Below are 19,408 nucleotides of genomic sequence, written 5' to 3'. Positions count from 1 at the left end.
TTCATTAATGTAATTGAAATCATACTTGTCAGCTAATAAACAGTTTACTGAAAACTTAATTACCAATTTCTGTATTCCAAACCTATGCTGATGATCATAAAAATTATGATGTTTCTTTGTAATTATAAAATTAGATTTCAGTCATTACTAATGAAAAGGTATTGGTGCTGCATTTGGTGCTACTTTATAAATCTTGATGTAGAAATGAAGTATAAATTAAAAGTTTAAATGTAGCATTTAACTTACAAAGATGATTCTTAGAGTCGTGATCAACTAAGTAGTTTTAATTGCCGATGATGCTGGTATTGACTTAAATGTTAAGTACATATTTCTTGTTTTCCATCTCTTAAGAGCATCACACTTATCTTGAAAGATCTGAAAATTATTTTTCCAGTTGAAAAATTCTGTTCAGTCTGCTTATGTTTGTTTGCTTTCTTACAACTGCCTCGTTGTCTACTGGTATCTAATATTTTACTGTAATACTTTTTTTTGACATTTTTTAATTGTTGTAATAGCTAATAAAATTCTGTGTATTTTATTCTTTTAGCTACACTGAAAGAACTCATATCCCAGACTATGGTACGCTGGTCCCAGGAAGATCAAATTCAAGATCCCGAATTAGTTCGGATTATGTACACCCTCCTTCGTAGGCAATATGACAGCATTGGTGAGCTACTGCAAGCTCTGAGGAAAGCATACACCATTAGTGCTGCCTCTGTGAAGGATACCATTAATCTGCTTGCAGCACTGGGCCAGATTCGCTCACTTCTCAGTGTCAGGATGGGAAAAGAGGAGGAATTGCTAATGATTAATGGATTAGGGTATGGAATAAACATAATTTTATTTTTAAGTTTGTGTAAAGCTTTTTGTTATATTAGTAAATCCTTTCATTTTAGATCCTGGATGAAAATTACTGCTGTACTGAAATGCAGATATGTACCAGAAATTTTCATTTTCACAGATATTTCCAAGATGGCTCCAATTGATCTCTCTAGCAGTGTCAAATATGTCAAAGTTTCTGTGAAGTAAGGTATTTTCTCCTCTAAAGAAAATGAACACTTTCTACTGTAGTTAAGCCGAATGCTTAGAGCTTCATTGAAGTACATGTTTTAGCAGGCAGTTAGGTAGAACCAGCAAAGTGTTGTTGTGATCTGAAATGTTTCAAACTGGTTAGTATTTATTATGTCATCATCCGTGGCAACTTAAAGTATTTGAACACGGAAGGCTGCTCATTTTATCCTTTATAACATTAGAATTACACAAAATTTCCTGTATATAATGCCTACTGATGTAAGAATATTTTTTCTGCATCTTTGCTATCAAATTACGTTTGTTACGCAGTGCTGTTATAGTTCATGCCTGCATGTCTGTTACTCCTCTTATATGAATAATTGCTGGATTAGGCCATTTAATGTTGGAAGGGAGAAAAAAAAATACTCACAGAAGATCAATTACTTTAATTAAAACGGTGTGGTTAAAAAGAGAGAAAGTTATAGTACCGTTACCTGAGAACTGTATTTATTTGCCCTTCATGAAGAATATCAAGCAATTTCTTTTCTTTGCAACAGTTGTAAGGAACTTCCATTATTCTTACTTTTTCACTGTAAAAACCGTATTGTTTTTGTAAAAATTGCAAAGACTAATCTCGTCAGTTGACTTGAGCAAGTCATGGTAACACCTCATTAACTAGTATGTGATGGTATTAGCTAACTTGTACCTGATGCTGAGTTTGTAAAGTTGCTGAGAATTCTACGACAGATAAAGGGTAGGTTTTGTCTAAACCCGTCATGTGTGTAGCCCCATTCACAGAGGTGCTGTATTATGACTCATCTTCCATTCTCAGTTTTCTGTATTTCTGTAAAGCAGGCATGATATCTGTTGTTTGCCATTTGTTTTTAACAGGTTGACCTAAATGTTAGAAATCCCTGGATTTCCTATCAAAACACATAAATTGTGTTCTGGATTATGAAACCAATACAACAAATTCTAGAACATGTTGAAAGGATGGTGGGCAGAGTGAAAATGTTAAAATATTCCTATTTAAGGGGACTGTCTGCCATTTTACATCTTATGACAGATAGTCTTAATTTTGGAAATATTGATGAAACACACTTAACAAATAACCTTGAGCATTAGGTCAGTTTATTGTCTTCTACTTTGTGAACTGAGAAAAATATTGAAGGGGTGTTACTGCAAAGGCAAGATTAGATTTCAATTTCTTGATCCCCATTCTCTACTTAATACAGAATATATTCTTTTCTACTTAAATCATCACAGAATATATTTTTTCTTAGAACAGATGGTAAGAGCAATTTAAAGATGAAGAAATGCCATTTTGAAATAATTTAAAAGTTTAGATTCTCATTATATAGAATTCATTAAAATTAGAGGAATGACAGCATATTGAAATGTGAAGCATTTAGTTGTCAGGCGTTTTTGTATTATGCTGAAATTTAAGAATTTAAAATGATGTTACTACAGTGAATGCGCATTTGTGAAATCTCTAATAATGCATCATTGATTTAAATTAAATTGATGTTTCTTAAAAACACATTGTTGCCTTTTCTTCCATTTTAGGGATATAATGAACAACAAGGTGTTTTATCAGCATCCTAACTTAATGAGAGTCTTGGGCATGCATGAGACTGTCATGGATGTGATGGTGAATGTGCTTGGAGGAGATAAATCTCAGGTAATTTTACTGTAATTCTGTTATGTGTTTTATATTTTGAACCTTTCCAAAAGTGTACTAGGATGTTTAAGAATAAGTATCGGAAGAAAAATAGATCTTCCTCATGTAAGATGAGTTTTGCTTGTCCAAATTGATATACTGATTAATGTTAAAAATAGAACAGATTTTATAGCACTAGAGGGAGAAGCCCAGCATTCTAGGACTTGATTTTTTAAAAGTGAATGAGACTTTATAGGTATCTCATTTGTCTTTTAAGAGGACTTTAAAAGGTTTTGTTCCTATATTAAATCAAATATATACGTTAGCTGCATTTATAGGAGGTGTAGCTCTGCTAGGAAAATATACTTTTTCATCCTAGATGAAGTGTTATGAGCAATAAACTGTAAGAGACGAACACCACGTAATTCTGAATGCTCAAATTCAAATACTTGAACAATAATTTTCTTGCGGTGTTGTATTTTCCCATTTCTTAGCATTATGCTTGAATATATATGTGGTAGTTTAAAGGCAGAATGTAATAAATTTAGAGAAGCCTAACTGGACATTTAGGCTACTGAATAAAGTCAGAAGTGAAACTGGCTTATCTTCTTTCTTCTCTTTGCTTGTGCCTGATGTTTTTGTCCTACTGCCTCCCTCCCAAAAAGAAGGGTCTCCTCTGATCCCAATACTGTGTATCTTGTTTTCTTTTGCCTGGCCACTCATTCTTCCTATGTATCTGCAACGATTTTCAGCCCATTTTACTACCTTGTGCTTATCTTGTCTCTGTCTGGTAGCTCCTCATTACCTGAATGCCTTCTATGTGCAGCTACGCTCTTCTTTCTTTGCTTCTTTGGCCACATAGTTCATACACCTCTGTAAGATACTGCTATATTGTGTCTCACTATACCATCAGAGTGTTACGTAGTATTCATGTACCAGTTTTAGTTCTTCTGTTTTAATATGCTCACATTTGAGTTCAAGGTAAGCTATGATTAATTATTAGATAATTAATACTTTGCTGATTTATAGGTATTGCAACCCTCTGTTTTTGCTACAATGTGTACATATAGTGAAAGGTGACAAAAAAACCCTTCAAAACAACAATAACCCCCCCAGTCGCTTCTTATTCTGTTAAAAATATTTTTATATAAAATTTTAGTAACACAGATCTACAAAAATACTTCATAGAAATTACCATTATATCCTTCAAAGCGAATGAAGACCTAGAAAATTACTTGATGTTGCAGCATTTAATATGTCTGGCCACCCAAAATGTCCTATTTTATGTCTTTTGTCTTTATCAAATGCATGGGGAGAGTTAGGTACCTCAGAAGGAATCCACAAATCTCAGCTACTGAACTGGAACGGGCATGGAAGTAGAAATCCTATGACGTAGTATGGATGAGAAATAGGGTGTGTTTGCAATTTCATCTATTCCACACTCTGGTGCCTCATTTTCTCCATAAGTGTGGAAACTTCCAGATACTCATGATTCAGAACCCGTAGTTTTCTTACAGAGTCACAGGGCTACAGTCCTGTTATGAAATAACACAGCAAGGCTTATTAACAAAGAGTTTTGTGCACCAGTAGCACAGATTTTAGATTCTGCAGTGCGGAGATTTCACAGAACCAACCTAGGGCAGGGAACTGTATAGCTAGAGAAGTGTTGCTTTGGAGTTTGAAGCCTGAAGTTGCCTTCATAATAAGTGCAGCTTTGCAGGGAGAGAAAGTACTGCTTGTAAAATTATTGTCATCTGCTGTCTGTTGATCTTTTGCTGGCATGCTTCTAATTTGGCAGAGAAGTCTCACTTGAAGAGTTTATGATCCTAGGTAGAACCACTAGCCTTTAATCTGGAAAAGGTACATGTTTGTGCGTGCTGCAGATCTTTCACTCTGCCAGATAGGGGATTTTTCTGAGTAAAAAGGAGTAGAGCCAGAAACAGTGAGCACGCCTTGGTCAGCTATGGTTTTATATACTCATTTGAAATTCTCTGTGGGTTTGTGCAGTGATTTGCTTGCATACAGTTCAGTTATAGTGGTGGCATCAGGCAACAGAACTCTGCTTTTCCTGCTCTCAAGCAGGTTCCTCACAGCTAGATAGTATGTTCCCTTTTGTTTTCTCTTTCCAGCTTTGTGAGCCCTTCTTTCTGTTCAGTGTTACAGCTTCAAGAGATGGAATGAACAACCATGCAATGTAGTCTCTGGTTTAGGGATTGGGCATTTTCCTAGGTTGCGGCAGCAGCTGGTTTAAGCTATATCTCCAGCTTCTTGGATTAAGCGATTTTATGATAAGGCTGTATTGACACACATAGTGAGAGTGTTATAGCTCACACTTCTCTGAAGGAAAGGTGAGAAGGTAAAAGCTTGTGAGTTCAAACTGAAGGAGATTTATACCAGGCTTCTTTCCAGCTGTGCTGTTAATAAATGTGTCAGAAACAGATGAGATCTGTGGAATGAGGTGTGGCTATGAAGGTACCTCAGTATCTTAGAAGTATTTTGCTAGTACAGGCTATAACAAAACTGTGAAAAGGTACATCATTGGTGAAATGTATATCCCAGAAAATTCTTGGCCAAGCTTTCAGCATTTCCATCACAGTTAGGTTTTAATGTGCATCTTAATGTGTAAAATAGTTATTTTAAGGACTATGTCTTTAGATCTTACAATTTTGGAATCTTCATGCCATGTTGGTTTCCCATGTTGGTTGTTCATTCATCTTCAGAGAATCCTGAGCAACACTCTTTTTGGCTGTCAGAATTGAGTCGTTTTACTTCAAAATTATTTCTTACTGATTGAAACTTTTAGAATTCCATATTCATATATATTCCTGTCAATAATGAGGAATTTATAAAAAGACAGTTTTTAACAATATTGGTATTACTGTAATTTTCTAAACAAAATTATGTTACACGTTCTGTTAAAATCGCTGTTCCCTGGTGGAAGCTTTGTTGAATGTTTTAATGAATGAAAGAATGTTTTACATTCATTTTCATCTACCCTACATTTAAGAACAGGAATCATATATATCGCTGCTTGTACCTAATAGCTCCTTCATGACTGAAATAGACAAATGACCCATGTATATTTGTAAAAAGCTATGCTGAAATAAGACTACAGTTAATCAAGTGTCTGGAAGTTAGGAAGTGCACCTGATGTCTTGAAAAGATAATACATGTTATATAGCTTTTAATTATGTCATTTTTTTTTTGTAAGAGTGTTGTCTATTTAGTGAAAAGGTTACACTTCTCAGAATGAATTAAAGTTGTGCGGTGGGGAAGGTGACATCTGTTAGACTTTGTTGTGATAACGTATAAGCAATATTGTTTGTAGTTGAAAGGTATGAAGTGAAAGAGACAGGACATCATAGGAGGAAAAAAACCCCATGATGCTATAATTAAAACGCTCGGAGATCACCTTGGATATTATAGAATATATAATGTATAGAATGTATTCCTGCTTGTGCCTAACGAGTGGTAGTCAGATTATACAAGATTTTTTGAGTATCCTTAGGACATAGATCTGCAACTGAACTTGACACTTTTAAAAAGTGCTACAAAATGGTAAATTTAATAAATCAGATAGAAAAACCTTTTTAAAAAAGCATCAAAAATCTGTCCTGTGATTTTTGATCTTGTTCTTTCAGCTCCTTTCCGTAAAATGTGAGAATAGCATAACTTGTTCATTTCGGAAGATGATAGGACTAATTGCAACTTGTGAAACATTATTTCATGAGTTCTATAGATGGAATTATTTTATTCTCAGAGGAGAACTCCTTGCACATAGTGTGCAGCAAGTAAAGTGCTGGGGATTTTTGTTTGGTTTTGGTTTTTAAAAGCATTGGATAGTTATGGCAATTTAATGTTTTGTTTTATCTTATCAGGCCTATGCATTGAACAACATAGGAGTCTGTAGAAATGTGTTCTGTGAAGACTGTATATTCTTACTGTAATATGGGAGCATAAACTAAGGTTCTTGAATAGTCTTTATTCTGTTCTGATCAAATATTGGGATTGAGCTTGTTATCATAGTGCTGCTAAGATAAGAGTTTTTGTATTAACTGCATTTGCTAGTCTGCAAATAGCTTTGATGAGAATTATTCCTCTGTTTTTTCCCTTTGTATGTCCCCTATAGTCCTCTGCAAAATGGTTTTTCAACATTTTAAACCTAATGGCCTAATGAATACAAAAGTTAAAAGGAAATGTGCATCCTTTCTTTAGTTAGAACCAAAGCAACTGTCAGCTGCTTATCACCTTGGTAACTTCGCTATACTTTCCTTGTTAATAGTGCAGGAAGAACTGAAACAGATTGGTGATTAACTTATTTCACTGCTTTGTCAACTTTCTTCTTCAGCAGATCGTTTTTCCTAAGATGGTGGCAAGCTGTTGCAGATTCCTGTGCTACTTCTGTCGAATTAGTCGTCAAAACCAAAAGGCCATGTTTGAGCATCTAAGTTACTTACTGGAAAACAGCAGCGTTGGACTGGGTACGTCATGTAGCTGCTAACAGCTAAAAGCAAGATTAGGAGGAACTATGATATCACAGGATTAGTATCTAATTTATATAGGAAGTTAAATCATGTGATGAAGCCTCTCTGAAGCTCAAACCACTTTGTGGTGTCACCTCTGATTTCATATTTTTTTCTTCCATTTTCCTTTCATCCTTATGTGTCTGTGAATTGTATTAGAAACAGAATAACCTGAATCTGTGATTTTAAATACCTTGAAAAATTTAGGATTAAACCCATAGAATATGACAGTTTTTCCATTAAAAATAGCTGTGAATGGACATCTAAGATTAAAGTAACCCTTTACAGTGCTTGCTTATTTCATCTGGTTTCATTTCACTTCCCTCTGAACTTTAGGCCATTGATGTGAATTTCATATTTTTCCTTTGGAACATTGAATGTATGTTTGTGCATTAGATTTGGTAACACAAGGAAAATTGTCTTGGCTAGTTAGATGGCTATATTAATAAGGTAAAGATAGCGTGTGATTTGACAGTGCTTTAGCTGTTCATCGTGACCAGTTCAATGCCTGTATTTGCACATGTTAAATATGGAAAATGGGGTAAGAATAAAAGAAAGAAAACAGATGACACTGAAGCTTGAAAATGTCTCTTTTAGCTGAATATAGACATATTTTAAGATCTTGAATTGATAGGGGTGTGCAGAATTACATAGTTAACATGTTGTGCTGCTAAAGAAATAGTGTAATACTTCTCTGATTTGCTATGTTGTTAATACTGATTTTTTCATCTGCATTTAAAACCTGTGGTTGAGTATGTTTATTGATATGGATGACAAGTCAGAAAAAAAATCAGCATTTATTTTAACTTTATTCAAAACAGTTAACCATGTTCTTGATTGAAGAACAGCCACACAACCTACTGTTAATGTATTTATGTTCTAGATTCCGGTGTGATTGCTGCCCTCTGCTGCATGACTGTGATTACTGCAAACTAAATGTAATTATTGTATATTAACTTTCTTCTGCAGCATTTCCTTCAATGAGAGGTTCAACACCGCTAGATGTTGCAGCAGCCTCTGTAATGGACAATAATGAGCTTGCACTAGCGTTGGAGGAACCAGATCTTGATAAGGTAAGTGATCACTCTGGCCTGCATACCTACTTATTAAATAGTGTCCTTGTGCTAGAAGGGAAAAGGGCGAGTATGATGATAGTAATTGTTGGATATGCTCTCCTCAGAAATACTTTCTCTAGGTATGTGCTGTCTCAAGGTAAGATAGAATGAGCAGTATTTTCCATGTTTTTGCTTTATGCTTAGTCACAGCAGAAGAGATTTATTTCTATCTTCTGCATCCTTTCACTGTTGTTATTGGGTAGAAAGGATGGCAAGAAAAAAGACGGGAAACGGGAGAAAGACATATCAAGAAACATTGTTTGGGGAGGAGCAAATCTGAGAATCAAGTGGAGAATGTGAAGAAAGCAAGCAGGTCTTTTGGCTTAAATAAATCATAGAGATTGATGGGGGTGGAGAAAAGAGCTGAGAGAATAGAAGGTCGGTTATTTGAAGAAGGGAAGTTGGAACAGGATTTTAAAAGTAGCTGCAACAGGAAACTGAATCCAGGACTCAGGTCATTGGCAATGGTTAGAAATAAAGAGAAGTGTGAGGAGAGACAGGATGAACTAGAAATGGAGGGTAAAAGGATACAAAAAATGGCATGAAGTTTCTTTGTGTATCTGGGAAGGAAAACAGGTTGATGGAGGTGCACTCAGAAGAGGAGGAAAGCGGGGAAAGGAGGTGATTAAGTGCTAGCACAGCATTGGGGAACATAAAACCAAAGGCAGGTTTTAATACAAGCGGAGAAGAACTGTTAAACATCTAAATGATAGCTTAGCACAGGGAAAGCCTCTGTGCAGTATAGGATAATCCTGTGATGAGAGTAGAACCGGTTGTGGGGGTGTTTGTGATCAGCATATGGCATGGCAGAGGAAAAGTTGGGAAATGGAAATAAACAGACGTGTGATGGGGATAGCTAGGAGAAGACAGAGACAAGAATATGAATGGGAAGGGTGTGAGAGAGCACAGCGATATCCTAATTAGATAAAGGTAGAATGAAGAATAATTATCAATTTTGTATCACCTGCAAAATTGCTGAGAGTGCACTCTGTCTTGTCATTAATAAAGATATTAAACAGTGTTGGCCCCAGTATCAACCCTTGGGATACACCACTAGTGACTGGAACGCCATCAGTGACTGTCTCGTATTTCATGGACAGTACTGTAGGGCAAGTCACTTAAACTGAATTTCACTGTTGACCGTTAACTGCATATTCCTCATTTACTGATATCTTACCTTGGAATACTTGGCACCGTACAAGTGCTGAATGTTCAAACAGTAACAGATATCAGCTGCAACATACACTGTATTTTATGCTGAAAAATCAGGCTGTATACGTCTCAGAGTGGGCCTCCCAAATTCGTCAGTCATTTTAGCTGTAAGAATGGTAATGTACTGGCTGGAATACATTAACTTTGGTGAGTCAAGAAATTTATCTAGTGCACTATATGGATGTTATTCAGAAAATAAATCTATATACTGCATAACAAGAAAAAACAAATACTGTATAACTATCAGTTCGATGAATGTGGCGTACATAACCTATCACAGAATGATCGTGTTTCTGTGTGAATAAAGTTTATGCTATAAAGCCTGTGTTCAAAGCAAATAAATTACATACAGACAACTTTTGAACTTTTTCAATTGCAAATTTGATCTTTTTTTACTGCAAATGTGTGAATGTGTGATTGAAGTACTATAATTATGTTCATATGTTTTCCTTTGTGTATTTTAAATAAAAACAAAAATCACATCTGTGAAGTTATCTGCAAATTTCATTTTAAATGATTGAGAAATCATTCTGTACATGTTTCAGAAATTCAGTTTACTATAATTAATGAAATTAGTCATAATTTCTCAAAGATTTCTCTTAAAGATGCTCCCCTTGATAAGAAAAGCTGCATTAGGAATTTACGTATTACCAAGAATTTTAATCTTTCTGGTTTCAGACTCTTAAAACTGTTCACTGATATTTATCAGTCTTCTGAAAAATGTAATTCTTTGCCTGTCTATTAAAATTGGAATTACACTAAATACACTTCTGATGAAATATTTATTTTGCTGTTGTAGCAAATTAGCCATACATGGTCATTGATGTGATTATTAAAGTTATTAAATAGTATTCTATCTGTTGTTTATGTACTGTAAAAAAAGATCTGAATTCCACAATATTTTATTCTACTTTTCACATTCCATATTTGTTCATGTTGTTGTATTGTTGTGTCATCATATAATTAGGTAACTTCAGAACTAAAGTGCTTAAATTTTTTCAGTATCATCAAAAGCAAGAATTAGAAACTAAGAGTGATGTTGGTAGTTTCTCAGGTGAAGCACCTAGTGTATAAAAATTGTTATTAAAAAAAAAGACTATGTTCATTTTGTTTCACACTTGTTTTTAGAAATTCATTTGCAAACGCATGAATAAATGAATGCTTCTGTATTGCAGGTTGTTACCTACCTGGCAGGTTGTGGCCTGCAGAGTTGTCCAGTGTTGCTGGCTAAAGGATATCCAGACATTGGATGGAATCCAATAGAGGGTGAACGTTACCTGTCATTCTTAAGATTTGCAGTTTTTGTTAACAGTAAGTGTAATTTCTTGGCATCCAAATTCCATCAAAAGGTTTCCTTAAAATTACCCTCCTAACCATAAAAATGTGTTAATGGATGAAGAGAGGTTAATGCATACTGTTCTCCTTACAAATACAAGAGTATTGGTGTATGCTGCTTATTGTAATTTTTAAATCTTCATAGTTAGTTGCATTTTTTCCTTACTCTTTTTGCAACTTGCATAATTTCATAGAGTAACCTATTAAGGTAGAAAATGATGTTAGGAATTCCTTCAGCAAGTAAATTGTGGTATTTACGTATACCACATATGTATGCTCATTATAAACATAACCAGTGAGCACTGATTTTAGATCTCTCTTGGCCACTATACCACTGGGAGATTCAGAGGTTTGTAATTAAGTCATTTTGCACTACAGAAAGCAAATTTCCAATGGGTCACATGTTTGCATAGTTCTGAGGGATCAGAGTTTGTAAAGCACCCTAACTGTGTACCTTAAATCTGATATCATAAGAAAAGAAAACATCTTCTCCTTTGATCACTATCTTATGCTGTCTTCTGTGGGCAATTTCCTTTCGACATTTATGAAACAAATACCCTAACTTCAAATTTACATTATCTGAATGCTACTAAACAAAAAGCGACCTCCAGTTCATGTGGATTTTTTTTCATCAAACCATTAGTTTCGATTAGAGATTAGGTGAGACTGAAAGACTTGTCTGTTCACCACCTGTCAGGTCTGCCAGTGTGGAAAGTGTTTTAAAGGACAGCTAGGGACAGCCAGAAAGGAAATAATTTTAAACAGTCTAATTTTTAGATTTTGATTGTTCTGTTCACATACTATTGGTCTGAAACTAGTAAATAATTCGTGAAACAGAAACAGTAAACATATTTACTGTTCAGTTCAGTAAACATACCTGAAGTATGTTCATTAGTTGATAAGCCTGTAGCTATTGAGCGAGCTGCTAAACTCACTTGACAAACTACTGTAAGAAATGTAGAACAAGTAGTCATTAAGTGTGTGTTTTCCTTTGCTGATTTTATGAATACATGTTAACAGTACTCTGTACAGTTAGATAACTTTGATCTTACTTGTCATAGTCCAGCGGAGGGCTACGAGGATGGTGAGGGGACTGGAGCATCTCTTTTCAGTGGTGCCCAGAGACAGCACAAGGGGCAACGGGCACAAACTGAAGCACAGGAAGTTCCGTCTGAACATGAGGAAGAACTTCTTCCCTCTGAGGGTGACGGAGCCCTGGAACAGGCTGCCCAGGGAGGTTGTGGAGTCTCCTTCTCTGGAGATATTCAAGACCCGCCTGGACAAGGTCCTGTGCAGCCTGCTGTAGGTGACCCTGCTTCGGCAGGGGGGTTGGACTAGATGACCCACAGAGGTCCCTTCCAACCCCGAACATTCTGTGATTCTGTGATTTAGAATGAAGAGTAGAGTTTGCTGGATGGACTGCTAGTCATCAGAATTAAGTTTTAGTTTCAATTGTTTCAGCTGCTTTTTTTTCTGAAAAACAGTTATGGTTGGGGTTTTGAACCTTCTCAGTGTGACAGTTTGGGAGACAGCACTTTCGAAAATCAGATTACAGATTTCTCTGTGTCTTTGGCTTGAGAGGAAAATTGCAAATATGAATTAGTAAAATATTTGCATTGTTGAGGTAAAAGCAACAAAGTCATACTTGTAAACACGTGAATGAATTTTTAATTCTGGCCAATGAATCGTTGGAATAAGCAAAACTTTCTTCAAGCGAAATTCTTCATTAACGTGGCCTGTGAGGTAAATTAGAGCAGGCTGCAATATATTAAAACTATTTTCATCAGTTTGGTATCCCATCAGAAAGGATATGGAAATGAAATACACATACAGAGAAGGTCAGAATAAGATCCTAGTGGCAAAAGCAGTGTACAAGAAATTGTAAATTGAAAATGTAGACTAATTAATTCTCGATAAACTTTTATTGACCTCAGTAGAGCAATATTGAAGATTAATTTGAGCTCTGTGCATAAAGTAAGTTTTTTTTCCTGCACATTTTAAATGAAAAATACCTGCACATTCTAAATGAAAAATACCTGCAAAGGGCTTTTGCTGATAAGTGCTTCATTTCACTCTAAATTACACTCCTCACAAAGCTGTCACTGGTGTGCCAAAAACAGGCTGAATTAAGATAAATTTTTAACATCTAGATCTAAACTGTGTTGGAAATGAGCCGCTCGAAACTATTGGTAGTGCTTTTATTAAATTAAAAATTAATTACATTTTATAATTTTATTTGTATTTGCTATTTGATTCTGCAATGTGGATTCACACAGCCCCTTACAATTTTCAAGGGGGTTTTGTATTTGCCTCCTCAAAAGATACGTGAAACATGCAAGTTTTCAGGAGCATCTGATAGCTGTAGTGGAATGTTGTGCATGTTCTGATGATTGTAAATCTATAGAAAGGTATGTAGTGAATTTTTTTTTAGATTAGATTTCACTTAATTCATTATTTTTAAAATCTTCACTTAGAAGCTAGAATTGTTGACTTTAAGATTTAAGATCTGCTTTAAGATCTTCTTTTTGCCTGCAGTATGCAAATAAGATGAATGAAAAGGACAAAGAAAAAAAAATAAAAATAGAATCTGTGCAAAGTCACTAGTTAGGGTATAGAATCATAGTATCATTTAGGTTGGAAAAGACCCTTAAGATCATTGAGTCCAACTGTAAACTGTAAACTGTAAACACTGCCAAGACGATGGGTAAACCATGTTCCAAACTGCCACGTTTGCACATCTTTTAAGTACCTCCAGGGATGGTGACTCCACCACTGCCCTGGGCAGCCTGTTCCAGTGCATGACAACTCTGTCAGTGAAGAGATTTTTCCTAATATCCAATCTAAACCTCCCCTGGTGCAACGTGAGGCCATTTCCTGCCAGTCTGTGTTCCATATCAATGTTTTTTTCTGTGGGAAAAATGCAAGACTGACATGTTTAAAGTGTTCAGCTGCTGCTTGTAGAGCCAGACAGTCCCAGTTATCTCACCTACCATTGCCTTCCGATGACTCTGACTTCCTGGTAACACCACTGCTGCTCTCAGCTAAACCACAGTTTCTAATCCTACTTTTTTGGTGGCTGGTGAAGTTGCTGCATTCAGTTTAATATAAACTCACTACCTGAGTTTCTGTACTGGTTTAGTGTTGCAGTTTGCATGTAAAGTCTAGATACGGATGATCCAAGCTACTGACATCACAGGTTCATTAACAGTGAACTGTTTCTTTTCCTGTAATTTATTTTCTTCCTACATGTCCCATTAATTTCGTATCTTCATACAGATTATTAATATTCTTGTAAGGTAGCCACTGTCAATTTCTAAACAGTTGCATTTAAAGATAAGCTGAGCTTTTGACCCAAGTATTATTCCTGTCATGCTTCCACGTGCCTCTAGCTGCAGTCCACGAAGTCGTTAGTTACATACAAAGAGTTAATTTATATGAAGTTTCCTTTTCCTAATGACTTTTATTCAGCAAGTATCTATATCACAACCTGTCTACCTGTACTGAATTGATTACAGTAGTTAAACCCACTCTTTTCCATTTTCAAAGATACGTACATTTTTCCACACAAAGCTGTTATAAATGGGTTTGTGTCAGGCAAGCCATGACCTTTACAAGTGATTTTAATGTGATTTTTGTGATGAAGTATTCCATTTCAGGCTTTAAATAGTAAGCAGAATACTTAACAAATACTTAAACATGCAGTGGAAACAATCAGGAGATTTTACTCTAGGTATATTTAACCAAAAATACAATTTGTTATTCTTTAGTCAGATTGACAAGATCAAACTCTGAGATGAGTTTTCCACTGGTGCAGTACTAAGGACATAATGTTAAGCAACATTCCTTTCTTCAGTTAACCCATTAAAAATCAAATAACTCTCATGCCCTGTACTAAATCTGGCTCGGATGGAGTTAACTTTCTTCATAGCAACCCCTGTAGTGCTGCGATTTTCATTTATGGCTAAAACAGGATAACATACCAAGGTTTTGACTGTTGCTGAGCAGTGCTTGTGCAGTGTGAAGGCTTTCTTGGTTTTTCTTCCCACTTTGCTCATTCGCCGCTCAGGGTAGGCAAGAAGCTGGGAGGGGACACAGCTGGGACAGCTGCCCCAGACTGACCAAAGGGATATCCCAGACCGTGACGTTCTGCTCAGCAATAAAAGCTCAGGGAAAGGAGTAGGAAGAGGGGGACATTTATGGTTAAGGCACTTGTCTTCCCAAACAACCACGTGTGCTGAGGCCCTGCTTTCTAGGAACTGACTAAACCTCTGTCTGGGAAGCAGTGAATGAATTTGTCTTTTTGCTTTGCTTGCATGCATAGCTTTTGCTTTCTCTACTAGGCAGACGTTACCTTGCTCCATGAGTTGTCACACGTTCCTTCTATTTTCTTCATGTCCGGCAGGAGAGGGGAGAGAGCGAGAGGCTGGGGGGGATTCGCTGGAGTCAAAACTTCCTTCCCACCCTCCCCAATAGCAGACTTCTTGCCTCTTGGGACAATTAGCCTTTACACCAGAGAGACTAGTTTTTGCTGCAAAAAGTAGATTAACCTGCTAAAGTGACCTTTTCTAGATTGAGTGTAGTAAAACTGCGAGGTGAGTCTACACTGTCACGTTTAAACCATGGTATATTTTTGATAAAGCACATCCAGTGCTGCCAACTTGATAAATTTTTGTTCTCAAAAATAAGAATGAGAGTTTGTTTTATGTTTTGTGAAGTTTAGGGGAAAATGCGGTTGTCTTCTGGCTTAAGTATGCCTTTTGGGAGAAAGTATGTGTAGTGTTTTTTGGTCCTCAGGTGAAAGTGTTGAGGAAAACGCAAGTGTTGTTGTCAAGCTCCTTATTCGACGGCCGGAGTGCTTTGGACCAGACCTTAGGGGAGAAGGAGGAAATGGTTTGCTGGCAGCTATGCAGGAAGCTATCAGGATCTCAGAGAATCCTGCTCGTGACCTTCCCTCCCAGGCTTATAAAAGAGAAGGGTAAGTAAATGTGAATGCTTGTTTGGCAAGTCATGATTTAATAGCTGGTTTAATCATGCTTGCAATATGTGGGTAATAGGCCGTGTTGTGTAAGGCAATATACAAACATAGAGCATTAGAGATTTGCACCCACAAGCAGCTGTCATATGGAATTCATAAAGCATAAGCTAGATAAAAGTGGAATAAGAGTTACAGAAGAGAAGAAGCCTGAAGGACAAAGCAAAGGAGAAGGCTGTTGTGGAATGAAGCTAAGCTGAAGTGAAAGAGGAAGTTAGAAGGCTCATGTGAAGTCTGCTATTACTGTTCAATTGAATGGTTACTCTAGGGATACAAAACCTGTAATCCAGAGCCAGAGGAAATTAGTGTATCTGATTAATAGTCTCTGGATCATGGATCTAGCTCCAGAGAAGAGCTATAAACTTACATTAGCAAAAATACTCACTGTTCACTGATACTCTTTACCTTTTAGTGATGACGATGAGGAGGAGATTGTACACATGGGCAATGCAATCATGTCATTTTACTCAGCTCTCATAGATTTACTTGGACGCTGTGCACCAGAAATGCATGTAAGTTCATTTTGTCACTTGGTCAGTAAATGTAGGAGACTTATGAACAGCGCTGTACCTGTCTAAACCGTTCTCTGTTCAAAGCCCTCTTCCCTTCAGAAGGTGGACTTTATTGCATCTCACTGTATCTAGACAAACAAGTTCTCTGCAACCTGTTTATAAAGAATCGTGCTCTTTTGATTCCTTATGTTTTTTTAGTTATCTAAAATATTGAAAATTTTTGTATGACTATGGTATCAAGGCAAAGATGACCTACTAGTGTTGCGCATTTTACGACTAATGAAATTTCTGAAACTGGCCCTTTACTATTCTCTAAAAAGCCACAAAAATAATTTTCACAAGAATGTGATGCAGAGCTACTTCTGTGTGCGCTGTTGAAATGTGGCATCAATACCACATGAATACATGGAAAAATGTGTAAAATAACTGTTTTGACTATAATGCCTGTAACAGCCACACGCAAGACCTTTGCTTGTCAGTATTTAAAATTCTTTAGTAGCATAAATCCAGCTGAAAATGCAACATGTATCTCAATACAAGAAAAAGTAAGAAATTCGGCTTGCAGCCTCTGTACTTACTATTCCCAAAGCTATTGACTTTATTAGCTATAAAGCTGTATGTAGCTGTCTGTTGCCAGACATAGTAGTTTCATGTTAAGAAAATTACTGGAAGACATTTCCAGAGACACAGATTGTGAATACCTGATTTCTGCTAGAACTTAAAGGAATTGGTGACCTTGTTGTTAATGCGTTTTGAAAATTTTACTGCACATAGAAATAATAGCAAAATGTGTAGATACATCAGACAGGTTTGCATCTGTTCATAGCATAAAGAGACAAGCTCAAAACCTAGCACTGTAGGTTCTGTAAGTACGTGAGTCTTTCAGAAATTTTCAGTTTCATCACTATTTGATTGGTTTAGGAATCTTCTCCACATAGGGTTTTATGTGTTATTGGGAGTTTATAATATTGTGAAACTGTTGGTATTATATCAAACTTAGGACAGATTCAAAAGCAGGATCAGCTGAAAATCAGCAACTCCATTCAAGTGCTGGGATAAATGAAATTTCTGTGCAGTTTTTTCCACTGTTTGAAAAAAAACATATTAATAAAAGTGTTTTGAGAAAATTCTTCTTATGTTCCTCACTACTGAATTTCTTAATTGATAAACTTTTTCTAACAGCTTATTCAAAGTGGAAAAGGGGAAGCTATTCGAATCAGGTCAATCCTTCGATCTCTAGTGCCAACTGAAGATTTGGTTGGGATTATAAGTATACCACTAAAGCTGTCAACAGTCAACAAAGGTAACTTCAGTACTTTCATTAGACCATTTAATCTTTTTATAAAAATCTCTTGGCACATAGGCCTTCAGGTGTAAAATAAAGCAGTTTTGTCAGAGTTGAGAATAGTTTGTTGAGAACATAATGAGTTGAGAACATGAATAATTTTCTAAATCTCAGTTATATCCTTTCTCAGTCCTCGTTTTGCCAGACTGAAGAATCTCAGCTTTTCGTAGTCTTTCATCATCACTGCTCCATTGCTTGAATCATTTTAGTTGCCCTTCTCTATACCTACACTGTCTCTATTCTGCAGTCTTGAGATGTGGTAAACAGCTGTGGGATGTACACAAGACGTGAGCAGGTTGTACTGATAATGTGGGCACACAATGGCTTGGTTTATATATTGATTTTCTATTTTATATAGCAGTAAAATGATGCCTTCTCTCTTATTCTGAACATCCCTTACTGATAGTGCCAGACATCTTGTTGACTTTTTTAGTTGCTGCTACACACTGATGGTTTCACAGAATTTCATTGATGACCTCAGGATGTATTTAATGTCAGTTCCAAGCTCCGCGTCATGTAGCTGTGTCTTATTTCTCTGCAGCTTAGAGCTGTCTGCATTGAAGTGCAGCTGTCTCTATTTTGTCCACTCAGTTTTCTTAGTGATTTAACCTTACAGAAGAATTTAGTGTTGTATACAGACTGTTAGGCTCCTTTGTTTGCTGCCTTCTCCAGGTCACTGATGACTCAGTGTAGAGTCCTGTTCATCCTTGTGTGATTAAAATGTTGCACATGCACATTGCATTTTAATTGCCTTTCCTGTTTCTTGGAATTGTGCTGTTTATTTCTTCCCTGGCCTTTTCAGAGGAAGTGAAAACCAGACATACTCGGTTTGGGATTGTCCAGATCTGAAGAAGGTGCTCCCCCGCACCTAGTGGATTCTATGTTCTTTCTAGTCTAGTTTACGTGAGACAAAAATTAAAATTCTTAACCTTCTTTGACTTCACAGTTACTATATATTTAATATATGCAGTAATATTTATCTTTAATTTTACCACATAAACATTCTCTGTAATAGTAATGAAACAGAATACCATTCATTCTTAAGCTTTCATTTAAGAGTGAAAGATTAACAAATTTCACAGTTACAGGGGTTTTGAAATAATAAAAACTTAGTATTCTTTTTCAGCATACAAGAAAACTGAACAGGAATATAATTTTCATTGAACTTGTGATTTTAAACATTAAATGTAATTACAGTGTCTTTCATTGTCTTGGTGCTTCTTGTTTTATCAATTATCTACTATTAAAAATTGCATTATCTATTTGTGTAGATGGCACAGTAAATGAGCCAGACATGTCTGCAAATTTCTGTCCTGATCATAAAGCACCCATGGTACTCTTCTTGGACCGCGTCTATGGTATTAAGGACCAAAGCTTCCTCCTTCACCTACTGGAAGTTGGATTTTTACCAGATTTAAGAGCCTCTGCCTCCTTGGATACAGTGAGTATTTCACTATGCAGTTTAAGTGCAGTGGCTGAATACAGTGGCTCTGTAATTGTAATAAATTGAATTTCAGGTCAAAACGGCTTTTTTAAAAAAATGGGTAGTATAGGCCTGCTAGAAACATGAATAATTCAGTTACTATTATAGTGCTTAATTCTGATCGTAAACGTTCAGTAGTACCTTGTGAAGCAACAGTACTTTAAAAACTTTTAATACAGG

At 36.1% G+C, this 19,408-nt stretch overlaps 1 protein-coding gene across 5 annotated transcripts in view; it reads left to right on the top strand.

Annotated features, from left to right (window-relative positions):
- RYR3 (ryanodine receptor 3) overlaps positions 1 to 19,408 on the top strand; it is a 246,915-nt gene that overhangs the window by 145,268 nt on the left and 82,239 nt on the right. For 3 of the 5 annotated variants that reach the window (XM_075426095.1, XM_075426094.1, XM_075426092.1), the window contains 9 exons: positions 548 to 821; positions 2,578 to 2,692; positions 7,020 to 7,152; positions 8,164 to 8,267; positions 10,697 to 10,832; positions 15,651 to 15,831; positions 16,301 to 16,400; positions 17,583 to 17,703; positions 19,017 to 19,186. In XM_075426095.1, coding sequence (XP_075282210.1) covers positions 548 to 821; positions 2,578 to 2,692; positions 7,020 to 7,152; positions 8,164 to 8,267; positions 10,697 to 10,832; positions 15,651 to 15,831; positions 16,301 to 16,400; positions 17,583 to 17,703; positions 19,017 to 19,186 — 1,334 coding nt within the window. The remainder of the gene's footprint in view (positions 1 to 547; positions 822 to 2,577; positions 2,693 to 7,019; positions 7,153 to 8,163; positions 8,268 to 10,696; positions 10,833 to 15,650; positions 15,832 to 16,300; positions 16,401 to 17,582; positions 17,704 to 19,016; positions 19,187 to 19,408) is intronic. The other 2 variants (XM_075426096.1, XM_075426093.1) reach the window with 1 other exon arrangement.

The sequence above is a fragment of the Opisthocomus hoazin genome, chromosome 7 (genome assembly GCF_030867145.1).
Source record: "Opisthocomus hoazin isolate bOpiHoa1 chromosome 7, bOpiHoa1.hap1, whole genome shotgun sequence".
NCBI classification, from domain to species: domain Eukaryota; kingdom Metazoa; phylum Chordata; class Aves; order Opisthocomiformes; family Opisthocomidae; genus Opisthocomus; species Opisthocomus hoazin.
The sequence above is the reverse complement of the archived record's forward strand: the minus strand, read 5'-3'. Positions and strand labels throughout refer to the sequence as shown.